The following is a 13,661-nucleotide window of genomic DNA, read 5'->3' as shown; positions in this document are numbered from 1 at the left end:
GTGGAACATGCACGCTTGTCTGTCTGCTTAAATGTCCCAACAGGTGTGCTTAGATAAGTGTGAGTGGGGGGATGGGCGTGCGTGTGTGTGTTTGTACGTGCGTGTGTGTGTGTGCGCGTGTGTGCTGCGCCTGCTTCTGCCTGTCCGCAGGCTATGGCCCAGCCCTTTGTGCTAGAGCATTCCTCATGCATTACAGATGAGCCCGTCTCTAAGCAGGGCTCCCAATCAAAGGGAAGCAGCATAAATAAGCCCAGTGCAGGCTCATTGCCACTGATTGGATGCCCTTGCCTCCCTCCATGCTAAGATGCTCAGATTGGCTTCCAAGAGCCTGGTCCCTGCTCCCCACCGAGCTGCTGTCCTCGGCATCAAGCAGCACCTCCCTCAGCCTGCTCCACCCTCACCCACCTTCCCTGCGAATGGTGCAGTGAGGAGGGCAGGGGAGGGACACAGATGCTGCCACCCAGCTGGGATGCTGGGGCTTAAGGGCCCAGGCTCGCAAGGGCCTTTGGCCAGAAACAGCAACTCCACATCCCCCTGCAGAACCAACTCCCCTTCCTTGCCCTCCTGATCACCAATGAATTCCGCTTGCTCTCTGGCCACCTTGTCTCCTGCTTTAGTTCAAATGAAAGCCCTCTTGCCTAGGCTCCCTTCCATCGGCAGCAGCAGTGGGACTGTTATGTAGGCAGAGAGGAACCTGAGTGTGGATGCATTATCCCCACCTCGGATGATGAGCTAGAAGAAAAGACCCTCCTAGAAGGTCCCTGGACAAACTTCCTTCCTCCCTGCCCCACCCCCAGCCCACCCTCCTTAGTCATACCTCCCTCCTCAAGCCCTCTCCCTTCCCCACCCCTGCACTGGGCCTGGGGATAACCTCCTTATGGTCACTTTCAAGTTAGAGCTGGAAGGAAACCTGAGTTTAACCTAGAGAAACAGAGGTCCAGAGGGGCTGGGTGAGTTGCGGGTGATCCAACAGCAGATCAAGGATCAATGCAGCCGGATGTACAGTCAGATACTTTGTTTGCACACACACTGCCCTCTCCCGCAGCCACTCCAGGGTCTTCTCCTGGAGGGATGGTCCTCTCTCCCACCCGTGAGTGTATACAGCAAGACTGGCACTAGGACTGAACAGGAATCAGCTCCAGAGGTTGCCATTGGATGTCTAGGAGACATTGGCAAAGTCAAAACTATAGTAACATTTATTGAGCACTTACTGTGTGCCAGGCAACATTCCAAGTACTTTACCTGTATTCACTCTTATCATCCTCATAACATCCCTAGAAGGTTGAGACTATTATTATCACCTCTAACACATGATGAAAGGAAGGCTCAGAAAGTAACCTGAGTTCATACTTCTTGCCTAACGTCACACAGCTGGTGAAATGCAGAGCTGGGATTGGAATCCAAGTAGTCTGGCTCTAATGCCTGTGCTCTTTGTCTCCGTGTCCATATTGTTTCTCTAAAGAGCCAGCCACAGTCCAGGAGTTCCTTGGGGAAGAGTGAAGCCGTATCCCCAGCCTAGAACCATCCTGGCACATCGTAGTTGCTTAAATAATCACGTTGAGTGGATGCCGTTGTCGAATTAAAGGATGGAATTAAAAGACAGCAGAGGCCAAGTAAAGCAAATACAGGAGACCATGCTGAGGACAGGAACCCAGCAGGTAGCACCCCTGAAGTTTCCAGAGCACAGGGCAAATGAACTTCATTTCTGCAGTTAGCATGTTTCCCGGTTAAGCTGCAAACTGTCTTAAAAAGCCCCCCTGGCTGAGAGTAGCACTCGAGGGAGAGAGCCCATTCCCATCCAAAGATGACAACAGCAGGAAGCGAGGCGCCGGTCCCTCGGGGGGCTCCAGACCCCTCGCTCCCCCACCCTGTAGCCTGGGAGACGTGTGGCTAGTGGCAGCCCATCATTCCAGAGGAAATTTCATTTGAAGAGTTGTCAGGGAGCAGCAAACATCACAAACAATGTCTCCTGTGTTGTCCTCCCTCCGTCTTGGAAGATAAAAATTAATTAGGAGAAGAAAAAGGAGGCCTTTGAAAGTGTTGTTTGGCTGTAAAAATATGCAGGCAAATGGAAAGGAGGACGTTGGGAAAGCGTGTTCTTGGCGGGGAGGGCTGGGCAGCTCTGAAGGCAGAGGATGTCAGAAGACAGCTTCTCCAAGGATTTAGCCCTCTTTGGTGTTGCGGTGGGAGAGACACATCACACGTGGGAGGGACTGTGTGTGAGTGACAGCCACTTAGGAAAGAGATAGAGCTGGGGACCAAGAGTTCCAGGCTCCCCAGGTCCCTGGCACCGTCAAGCCCCACCCCTTGCACAGCTTTGCCCCATCCTAGCAACTGAGCCTGGAAGGTGCCTGGAGAGGCCATCCAGTCCATCTCCCTACCTTCCAGCTGCTCAGCAGACTCTTCCCTGGGCTGGAAGGCTCAGGAGGGTGCTCCCAAGCTCAGCTCCCAGTTTCTCCTGACCTGTCTGCTGGCCTCTCTGATAGAGCCTTAGCCCTGCTTTCAAGCAGAAGCAGGATAGGAGGACAGAAATGCAGTGACCAGGCAGAATTCATTGTGGTGCAGCCTGGCGCAGTCTCAGAGTCAGACAGACCAGGACTTGAGTCTTGGCTGTTGTCTGTGCTGGGTGACCTTGGATAAGTCACTTCACTTCTCTGAGCCTCAATTTGCTCACCTGGATGACATGGATACTGATTCCCACCATGCAGCAATTAGCAAGGAGATTCAATCAGCCACTGTATACACAGTGGTTAGGCCAGTGCTAGGCACACAGCACATTGAAGGCAAAGGCTTTCTCCTCTGGATGCCCCTCTGTTTGGCTGACCCAGAAGATGGGCAAGTTGGCTGGCCCCTTTTCTCCTTTTGCCATGTAGTCCCCTCCTGAGGCAAGGGTTTAACTGCAGTCCCATGGAGAAGCTCCAGCCAGTGGACACCTGGAGAACCTCTCTTCTTCCAGGTCCCTCCAGATTGGGCCTGGGGGCTTTGTGGAGGACATTGGTGCCTCTATCACAGGATGACTGTCTACCCCTGCACAGAGCTAAACACTTCAGGGGGAGCCCAGAGGTCCTCAGAATAGAAGAGACCCAGAGCAGGCAGGCAGAAGGCAGCAAAAGGGGCAGGGGAGGCCTGGGGATGATGGGAAGTTATTGAAAACGACTCAGTTACTGATGACCTCTCTGTGCCTCGGTTTTCTCACCTATGAAATGGGTATAATAATAGTACACACACACACACACACACACACACACCCCTTGTAGAGGTGATTATTGAGATGATTAAATGGGATAATTTATATAGAAAACTTAGAACCATACCTGACACAGAGAATGCATACAATAAATGTTAACTATTTTTATTGTTTATTCTTGGTGATACACAGCCCTGTTTAGCTCACAGATACGATTTGGGGGGCAGCACATTTCATATATATATATATATTTTTTTTTTTTTTGTGGTATGTGGGCCTCTCACTGCTGTGGCCTCTCCCCTTGCGGAGCACAGGCTCTGGACGCGCAGGCTCAGCGGCCATGGCTCACAGGCCCAGCCGCTCTGTGCATGTGGGATCTTCCCGGACCGGGGCACAAACCCGTGTCCCCTGCATCGGTAGGCGGACACTCAACCACTGCGCCACCAGGGAAGCCCTCTTATATATTTTTAATTAGTGGCCAGCATTTTAAAATGGGGAGATTTTTGCATTTAAAAAATTCACATATCCAGCTTCTCGAAAATGTGAAAGATGAAGGGGCATCACTGAGCTGGCTCTCCCGAAGAGAGATTGTCAGGTGCCAAGAGGCGGCGGCCATCTCCAGCTTATCAGAACTCCACTCAGCAGTCTTTACTTATTTACAGTACTCTGCCTGGCCCGTCTCAGCACTGGAATTTTCTGCCACTGAGTACTGTGTCATTTAGTTTCTATAGAAACTCTGCACTCTAGAAATTATTATCCCCAATTTCTAGATGAGAAAACTGAACCTTAAAGAGAATAAAGGAGGCTTGAAGACAGAGAATGACGCTAGCCACTTATCAGGCACTTCCTAGGAACCTGGCTCTGTGCTAAGCTGATTCCCATTTTACACATGTAGAAAGTGAGGCTCAGAGATGTGACATCACTTCCTGTGGTCACAGAAGGAGCTGGCATTTGAACCCAGCTAGGTGTGACACCAGAGTCCATGCAGTGGAGCCAACCCCTCCCACCACCTCCATCCCCAGCCTGTAGCCCTCGCCTCCTGACTCCCCCCTGCAAGGGTCAGCCTGCAGCCCTCACCTCCTAACTCTCCCTTCAGGGGCCAGCCGGCAGCCCCCGCACAGGCAAGCCTCAGGGGCACATGCAGACAGCAGAGGCAGCTGCTGGGCCAGAGGGTCAGCAAGTCTGCCCTGGCGAAGTGGGCAGAGGCAGGGAGCCTCCTGGTCCCCATGAAAATAACCCAAGAGACATGATTAACTGCTCGGGTACGTGATCCAATAAGGCCAAAGACTCCACATCCAGGGATAAGAAAGCCAGTTAATCTGGAAAAAGGTCTCTTTTCCAGTATGGAAAATACTCAAGGTCTCACATGGAATCACATTGCCTCCCCACACACATTCCCTGAGATTCAGCTCTCTTTGGAATTGATATATATTTTTATACATATATATATACCTATATACATTTTCTTGTGCAGAAATGTTAAATTCTCAAGATTAAATATCTTCAGTGGGGGAAAATCAATTTACTTCTTTGAGGAGGCTAGAATTGAAAGTCGTGAGTCTGAAACTTACTTTCTTGCCAAATTCACTGACAAAAAAATCCTCTCCGTCCTGGCATGTCGCCCTGTATCGGCTGCTCCAAGCGATTCCATTAATTGATTTGGGTGACTGGCCCTGAGGCAATGCTTATTAAGGTTCCCACTGGAGCTGGGACAGGGAGGATGGCATTAGAGTCGTAGGTACGTGAGACTCCATTCCTTGGGGTGGTAAGTAACTCAGGCCAGTGACAGAACTCAGGCATCTTGTGACGAGGCCCAGGAAGATAGGAGAGGGGACTGAGATTCCAGGAGGGGCCCTGGCTGTATCCCTTCCTGCCTCAGAGGTGCACAGGGAAGCTTTTCAAGGATGTTCTCAGAATCACAGAATCACTCAAGGACAGAACCTAAGGGGAATCAGAAACTATCAGTGGGTTTTGTTGAAAATGGGGATCCCAAGATATGAGACAAACACAGGGGCCACCTTTCTAGGGAAGAAGATTTCAGACCCATCTGCCTAAAGGTGAAGAAGGTAATGAATTAGTTGACGCTGGAGCTGGGAGAGCAGAACCTCTTGAAATCAGCATCACAGCCAGCTTCCCGCCTTATCGTCACTTTTCATCTTAACTGGCCCAAGCTTTCTGGTGTCTTTACCCATCTTCCCCATTCCATTCCTTCACCTGCTCCAGGCTTTCATGTGTCTCTCCTCAAAGCCCATCAGCCTCAATACCAGCCTCTCCCTCGCCAGCCTCCAATGGAAATTTCTATCTCCATTTATGATGGGGTGTTACTGGGAAGAGCATATATTTTGATGTCAGGCATGCCTATGTATAGAAGGAATGGGGTGTTGGGGAGAGGATGCAGGGAGGCGTTTGCAGAAAGAGGAGAAGTTCTCATCCTCTTCTGAGACAGAAGGAGTGGGACAGGGCTCCCTGTGTGGTTCATTTTCAAGTTACTGATGGCTGGTTGTGTCAGAGAATGAGTGGGTAAGATGGGTGAGATGTAAGGATGGATGGATAAGTAAAAGGCTGGGTGGATAGCTGGATAGTTAGTTGAATGAATTAGTGTGTAGATAGTGTGTGAGTGAATGGGCGAGAACATGAACATGATGAATGAGAGGATGGGTGGGTGGATGGATAGGTAGATGGACGGCTGGATAGATGGATGGATGCATGCCTGCATGCATTAGGAGATGTAAAAGGAGCCCTGATGGCCTCATACGCTCCTAATTCCCAGCTCTAGTAGAAGAAGGAGAATTTGGAAAGCAGGAGAGACTGGGGTGGAAAAGGAGCTGAGGTGCTGAAACCACTGATTGGAGAATAGTATTTAGTTACAATAACCAAGAGAGCAGAGTGTCTGAGGCCATGTGTCCCTGCCAAGCAGTGATGATTGGACTTGGATAACCTGATTAGAAGAAGAGTTGGAACTGGTCATCTGAAAAAGCAACGATCTTGGGAATAAAAGTAGCTTGCGTCAGTATGTGTGTAAGAGAGTGTATCAGTTACCTATAGCTGCATAACAAATTACCGCAAACTTAGTGTCTTAAAACAACAACATTATGACCTCACAGTCTGTGGGTCAGGAATCAGCTTGGCATAGCTGGGTCCTCTGTGCAGGGCCTCTCACAGGCTGGGATCAGGGTGCTGGCTAACACTGTGGTCATCTCCAGGCTCCACTTCTAAGCTCACTCACGTGGTGGTTGGCAGCATTCAGTTCCCCCTGGGCTGTTGGGCAGAGGGTTTCCATCTCCACCGACTGTCGGCTGGAGGCTGCCCTCTGTTCCTTTCTATGTGGGCCTCTCCATGGGGCAGCTCACAGAATGGCAGCCAGCTTCCATCAGAGCAGCAAGCCAGAGGAGCCAGAGAGAGCAGAAGCAAGACAGAAGTCACAGTCTCTTGTAACCTAATCTCAGGCATGACATCCCATCACTCCTGGGGGCGGGGGTTAAAAGCAAGTCACTGAGCCCAGCCCACACTCAAGGGTAAGGGATCACACCAGGGCATGAATCCCAGGGATGGGAATCACTGGAGCCAGTTCAAAGCTTCCGACTGTAGAGAATCAGGGCGGGAAAAGTAGCAGAGTGAGAATGGACCCAAGGGAGAAACTGGAGAAGGCAGTCTGGATATCAGAAATTATCTAGAAAATAAGAAATGTCTGGAGAGTTGCAAGAGCTGGACATCAGGAATGTTCTTAAGGGCAACAGTAGCTAAGTGGGGACGGGGGAAGAATCTGGGAGCCATGGGAGGATGGAATAGCCGGGGAGCAGGAATAGCTGATAGTGGGAGAGGCTGAGGACGGCAGGAGCGGGCGGCAGCCAGCTTGCTGCTCCGATGGAACCCACTGAGGGCTCTGGGCATCTGAGCCCTTCCAGGCCTTCAGCTTCGGGGCAGATAAATTTGCAGGAGGGGAGTGGCTGCTCGTCTATGAAGGCGCCCTCAGGCCCCGTGCCCAAAGGGGGCATCCCTGGCACTCAAGAGATTCGGGGCTCAGGTGGAATCTCGAGTGGGGTGCTGCCTGCTGCTCCGGGGCTCCCTCCTCCCCGAGGCGTGCTTGGGTCTCCAGGAGCCAGTCTTGGAGGGGACAGCCCTTAGCGCTAGGAAACACCTGGAGAGGAGAAGGTCCACTTTCCTCCCAGCCCCCTCCCCCCGCCACTCCTGGCAGTCACAGCTTCTCCCCCCGCCCGCAGCCCCGCGCCAGCCTGTTTGAGCGCACCCATGCCATCACGCACACTGGAGCTGGGCCGGGTGCCAGTCAGACAGGCTGACATCACAAACAGGCACAGCCAGACTTGGAAACAGCCAGGGACAATGAGGCCTGCAGAGCCACCTGTTCCCCTGGGATCAGCAGAGGCAAGGCTGATCCCTGCTGGGAGCAGGCAGCCGGCAGGCACTAAGTTCCCAAGAAATCTCATGAGTGCACGCACCCAGGTCTGCCCAGTCTCCCCAGGCAGCAAGCAACATGGAACCTTGGCCCCCTCTCCTGGCCCCAGGCCCTCTCTGAGTCTCCCCAGCCAGGCGGGGCACACACAGCAGCCCACCCACCAGGCCTGATCTCAGGGATGCTGGTTCCGTATTCATGGAGCAGCGTCCTGCCCAGGATGCTCTGGAACAAGAGGCTGAGGGGGTCTGTGGACCACCTGCTCTGACTGCCCCCACTCTTCTACCGTCTCTGCAACTCTCACCCTGCTTCTCTTTTTTTTTTTTTTTTTTTTTGCGGTACGCGGGCCTCTCACTGTTGTGGCCTCTCCCGTTGTGGAGCACAGGCTCCGGACGCGCAGGCTCAGCGGCCATGGCTCATGGGCCCAGCCGCTCCGCGGCATGTGGGATCTTCCCGGACCGGGGCACGAACCCACGTGCCCTGCATCGGCAGGCGGACTCTCAACCGCTGCGCCACCAGGGAAGCCCCCTGCTTCTCTTTTACTGTTTTGAAGGAGAACAGACAGGAGCACTTGCCTCAGACAAATCTTCCCCTGGAGCGTGGTACATAGAGCGACCTGCTTGAAGTGGGAGTGGGAGGCCCAGAATCCACCAAGCTTTGCCCTCATCAGCCCCTGCCCCTCCCCCCACCTTCACAGTGGTTTCTGCGAGGCAGTGCAGCTCTATAGTTAGGAGCACGGGCTCTGGAGCCAGATGGCCTGGGTTAGAAGCCTGGTTTTGCCACTTTGTGTCTGAGTAAATTAGGCAAATTGAGGCACAGCTAAACTCAATTTTCTCATCTGTAAAATGGGGCTAATGACAGTACCTGCCCCCTATGATTGCTGGGAAGAATCAGTGAGTTAATACAGGCAAAGCACTTAGAACAGGACCTGCACATGTTTAATTGTTCAATAAATCTTAGAGAGAGAAAATTAATTTTTAAAAGAACAGCCTGAAACATACTTGCGCCGTGGCGAAGAGCCAAGTGTTTCCGGGTAGGTTGGCTCGACTCAGGTTTATGACTCAGCAGCTGTGCGTTTGGGGACCTATCCGCCCAGGCCCTCAGTTTCCACATCTGAGCAGTGGGTCGCACTCCCTCGCTCTGAGGACTGTGCACGAAGTTCAGTGACCCGGGCCCCGCTAAGGGGTGAGCTGTGCTTGATCCCTGTGTGCTCAGTGATTGTGTGTGCATCACCACCCCTCATCCCTCCCCACGGCCCAGAAATCCAAGATCTCCACTTTCGAGAAGATGTGGGCCTTCATGAGCAGTAAGCCCTCGGCGCTGGTGAAGAACAACGAGGAGGGCGTGCAGCGGGCGCTGACAGCCGACTACGCGCTGCTCATGGAGTCCACCACCATCGAGTACATCACCCAGAGGAACTGCAACCTCACCCAGATCGGGGGCCTCATCGACTCCAAGGGCTATGGCATTGGCACGCCCATGGGTGAGCACGGGGCTGCAGGCGGGAGGGTGGCGGGTGACAAAGGGTGAGCGAAACCGCCACATCCGCTCATGCGCACACACGGCCCCCTGCTCCCTCCCCCAGGTCACCCCACTGAGCCTTAAAACCCCACTGGGCTGTTTCCTCAGCCCAGAAACAGAAAGGCAGAGCCACAAGCCTTGTGAGGTCAGGCCTGGCCTGAGCAGAGGAGACCTGTGCAGGCACAAAGGTGGGGGGTCAATTCAGAGGTCACGCCTCCCCTCCCTGACCTCACCCCTGCTGATGCCGCCCAGATGCTCTGCAGGCCTATGGAGACAGGGGTTCGTAGGCAAGACTCCGCACCCCAAATCAGGACCCTTCCGCCCAGACACCATAGGTGGATTTCAAGAGGGGCCTCCTGGCACTAGGGTCCCCCTTTGGGTGAGCGTACTGAGAGGCCCAGCGGTGGTGTCTGGCACCCACCAGGGTACTGACAGGGGCGCACAGGTGGACTGAAGGCTGCTGACAGCCAGGTTCCTCTCTCCCCCGCTCAGGCTCCCCATACCGGGACAAGATCACCATCGCCATCCTGCAGCTGCAGGAGGAGGACAAGCTGCACGTCCTGAAGGAGAAGTGGTGGCGGGGCAGCGGGTGTCCCGAGGAGGAAAACAAAGAGGCCAGCGCCCTGGGCATCCAGAAGATCGGGGGCATCTTCATCGTCCTGGCCGCCGGGCTGGTCCTGTCTGTGCTGGTGGCTGTGGGCGAGTTTGTCTATAAGCTCCGCAAGACAGCAGAGCGAGAGCAGGTAAGCCCCCAGGAGCTGGGGCCTGCGCGGGGAAGGGAAGGAGACGGAACGGGGTCTGCGCTGGTTTCTAACCCCCTATGTGCCAGGTGCAAGGTGGTGTCTGATCCCATCCCCACCGTAGCCCACTCTGAATCCAGTCCGCCAGGAAGCCCTGCCAGCCCCACCTCTGCACTGACTCCGAGCATGTTTTCCCCTCAGTGTAGCTCCACACCAGGCCACACCCATCCTGTCCAGCTGGATCATGCACCAGCCTCCAGTCTGGCCTTCCTACCTCCACTTTTCCTCTCGATCAGCTTCTCTCCATACAGCAGCCAGTGCCCTGTTTAAAACTTAATTCAAACCGTGTCATTCCCTTGCATAAACCCCTCCAGGGTAATTGTCGAAGCTTCGTGATGCTTACATAGGGGGTTCATTATACTCTTCTCTCCACTTCTGCATATATTTGGAAATTTCCATAATCAAAAGTTTAACCAAAATAAATAAATAAATAAAGAGATAGGAGGGCCGGCCCAAGCTTGCTAGGTTCAACCTGTCTGATTAATTCATCAACTGTGGTTAGGTAGTGGTTCTGGGTCCCAGTAGCAAATTGGAATCACAGGGAGAAAGTGTTTTAAGTGCTAATACCCTGGCCTCACTCCCGGAGACTGTGTTTTAATTGGCCTGTGGTAGAGCCTGGAATAGGCTTCTTAAAGTGTACAGCATGATTCAAATGTGCACCTTGAGTTGAGGGTTACTGGGCTGCGGGGAAGCTCCTCTCACAGCAAAGTTCAAAGGGATTCAGGGCAACTGTGGAAGGAGATTGCAGTTAAGTCATATGTATAAGATGCTGTTACCCATCCATCCAAAATTAAATGGAGTCCTTTATAATCAGGAAGCTTGCGTTAGCAAAGAGGAGGGGCAAAGATAATTCTCGGTGTTCAAGTTCACACGGGTATAAGAAAAGGGACATGTTCCCATATTGCTGGGGGGAGTCCAAGAGGGTAAGTTTCTGGAAGGTAACTTTGTAGTATGGCCAGAGTCTTTATTAAAAAGTGGCCATGCTTTTGACCAATTTCTGTTTTTTTTTTTTTTTTTTTTTTTTTTTTTTTGCGGCACGCGGGCCTCTCACTGCTGTGGCCTCTCCCGTTGCGGAGCACAGGCTCCAGACGCGCAGGCTCAGCAGCCATGGCTCACGGGCCCAGCCGCTCCACGGCATGTGGGATCCTCCCAGACCAGGGCACAAACCCCTGTCCCCTGCATCGGCATGTGGACTCTCAACCACTGCGCCACCAGGGAAGCCCCAATTTCTACTTTTAGAAATGCACCCAATGGAAGTGGCCAAGGACATGTGCAATTTTATTGACAAGGTTGTTTGTTGAAGTGTTAACTATAATGTGAAAAAAACCTAAATGTCCAATAATAGGGAATGGTTTAAAAAATTATGATACATCTAAAAATAACAATCAAATTCTTTGGGTTCCATTAGAATTACATTACAATTGGAATGAGCTCCAAATTCCACCGAAAAGCCTATGAGATCTGGTCCTTGCCCACGTCTCCAACCTCCTCCTTCCCACCCTCCCCCCTCACTTACTCTGCTCCATACACACGCCACATTTTTAGTCCTTAACCAAGCACACTTCTGCCTCAGGGCCTTTGCACATGCTGTTCCATCTACCTGAAATGCTCTTCCCCCAGAGCTCCATATTCTTAGAGTCTTTTGGTCATTCAGCTGAAGCTCAAGTGGTCTTCCCCACCTATCCCCCCTCCCCACCCCACTCTATCCCATTTCACTGCTTTATTCTCTTAATAATAGTTATCCCTCTCTGAAATTATTTGTTCACAAGTTTGTTATCTATTTCTGTCCCATCATTAGACCATGGGCTCCTAGACCATGGGCTAGGACCTTATCTGTCTTTTTCACTGCTGTGTGCCTAACACCTGGAACAGTGCTTGGCACAGAGTGGGTCTCAGTAAATAGTCTCAGAAGCAAGAAAGGGAGGCGAGGAGGGACGATGTCTGCATTTAGTAGGGAAGCAAGGGGACACTTGGCAAGGTCACACAGCTGGTAAGAGGCAGGGACAGAATTCAAAGCCAGGTCCCCCTTCCCCTTCACCACACAGCCTACCTACAAACTGTCTCAGTGCTGATGCCCGGACCTCCCAGCCCCACTGCCTTCTCGACAAGCTGCAGGACAACCTCTGGCAGCTGGTCTCATAGGAGCCACTGTCATCAGATACCTGTGGGCAGTGCTGCACTTGAGCTGTCCCTCTTGGATATCCACAGGGACCCAGGCCAGAAGAGGCCGCTGCCACCCACAGCCCTACAGGGACCTGCCTCCCAGTTGAGAAATATGTACTGAACTTCCCTGAGTGGGAGCGCGGTGACCCCTCCCCTCAGTTGGAAGCCCTTCCAGCAAGGTTACCCATATATTCATCAAATGTTTCTTAAGCACTGACTCTGAGCCAGGCCTAAAGCTGGGGGCCGGGCTCATAGGGATGAAACTGGCTGGTTCCTGCCTTCAGAAGCTAGTGGAGAAAAGTCAGGCGGGTACATTCCTCCAACATGCATGTGCATGCCAGTCAGAGCCACAGTTGGCTCATCCGTAATATGGGGCTAAGATGATACCACCTTAGACTCCAGACAAGGACGTGACGTTCTGTAGGCTGCTACTCAAAATAATCACCTTACAAGGGGCAGGAGGCAGGTGGGTAAATGTGTGAGGGAGACCCGGTAGCTTCAGCACAGGCTCTGGGAGGAAGGGGGGGAGTTGGCTGGAGTTGCAGGGTCGGGCCTCACCCATGTGCCCCTTGCCCTCCCACCCCGTGCCCCCACCCCAGCGTTCCTTCTGCAGTACCATGGCCGACGAGATCCGCTTCTCCCTTACCTGCCAGCGTCGGGTCAAGCACAAGCCGCAGCCTCCCATGATGGTCAAGACCGACGCCGTCATCAACATGCACACGTTCAACGATCGCCGGCTTCCAGGCAAGGACAGCATGACCTGCAGCACATCATTGGCCCCCGTGTTCCCCTAGGCACAGGTGGGGTGGGGACCACAGGCCTGCAGGCAGGGCGGAGGAGAGCAAAGGACACTGGAAGGAACATCCCCAGTCCCCATACTGGGCTTGGGGACCAGAGCTGCTGCCTGCCTATTGGGCCAGGGGTCCTCTGCCCTTACCTACTAGGAAACCAGCAGGCCCCCAGGCCAGCTGCTTGGGCTTCACCCTCCTCTTGTTTCTTCTATGGGTTTCTAAAGCTGCCAGCCAAGACAGCCAAGGCCAAAGGAAGCACATGCGTCTCTCAGGCCAAACTCATCTGCCCCTCGACTCTCTTCTCCAGTCAGAAGTTTCTACCATGGCCCTGCAGGGGCCAAAGAAAATGGGAAACAGCTCTTATATTGCCACTCCTTCCCCGTGAGCCCAGGCCTCCTGGAACTTGACTGTGAGACCAGAGACACAAACCTTGGGTCCCTTGAGGATCTTATAGTTTGGCTGCCAATGGGAGCTGAAGTTGGGGATTGGCCACCCCAAATGCCTGGGCAGAAGGAAGACTTCATCCCCCAGGGGCTGCTTATGTGGTCCCGATCTCCTGGACTTGACACCACCCATGGAAGCCCCTGTTTGGGCAAAGTTGAAGGCAGAGAGCCCCATAGAGGAAAAGAGGAGTCTGGAGGCTGGGGGAGAGGAGGATACACAGAGACCGCCATTTTGAATTCTTCTGGACAATGTCCCAATGGGTCCTGCTCCTCTAGGAGGTCTCTAGGAATGGAGGAGTGGTCAGAGCAAATTCTTCCCCACATTCCGGCCAGAGGAAAGAAGAC

General features: G+C 53.1%; 1 protein-coding gene across 2 annotated transcripts in view; it reads left to right on the top strand.

Moving 5' to 3' along the window:
• GRIK3 (glutamate ionotropic receptor kainate type subunit 3) overlaps window positions 1–13,021 on the top strand; it is a 232,522-nt gene extending 219,501 nt beyond the window's left edge. Inside the window, exons 14-16 of one of the 2 annotated variants that reach the window (XM_067725529.1) lie at window positions 8,859–9,081; window positions 9,612–9,862; window positions 12,682–13,021. In XM_067725529.1, the coding sequence (XP_067581630.1) occupies window positions 8,859–9,081; window positions 9,612–9,862; window positions 12,682–12,876 (669 nt within the window). In that variant the 3' untranslated portion in view covers window positions 12,877–13,021. The other variant, XM_067725528.1, reaches the window with a different exon arrangement.
• The last annotated feature ends 640 nt before the right edge of the window (window positions 13,022–13,661 follow it).

The sequence above is a fragment of the Pseudorca crassidens genome, chromosome 2 (assembly GCF_039906515.1).
Source record: "Pseudorca crassidens isolate mPseCra1 chromosome 2, mPseCra1.hap1, whole genome shotgun sequence".
NCBI classification, from domain to species: domain Eukaryota; kingdom Metazoa; phylum Chordata; class Mammalia; order Artiodactyla; family Delphinidae; genus Pseudorca; species Pseudorca crassidens.
The sequence above is the reverse complement of the archived record's forward strand: the minus strand, read 5'-3'. Positions and strand labels throughout refer to the sequence as shown.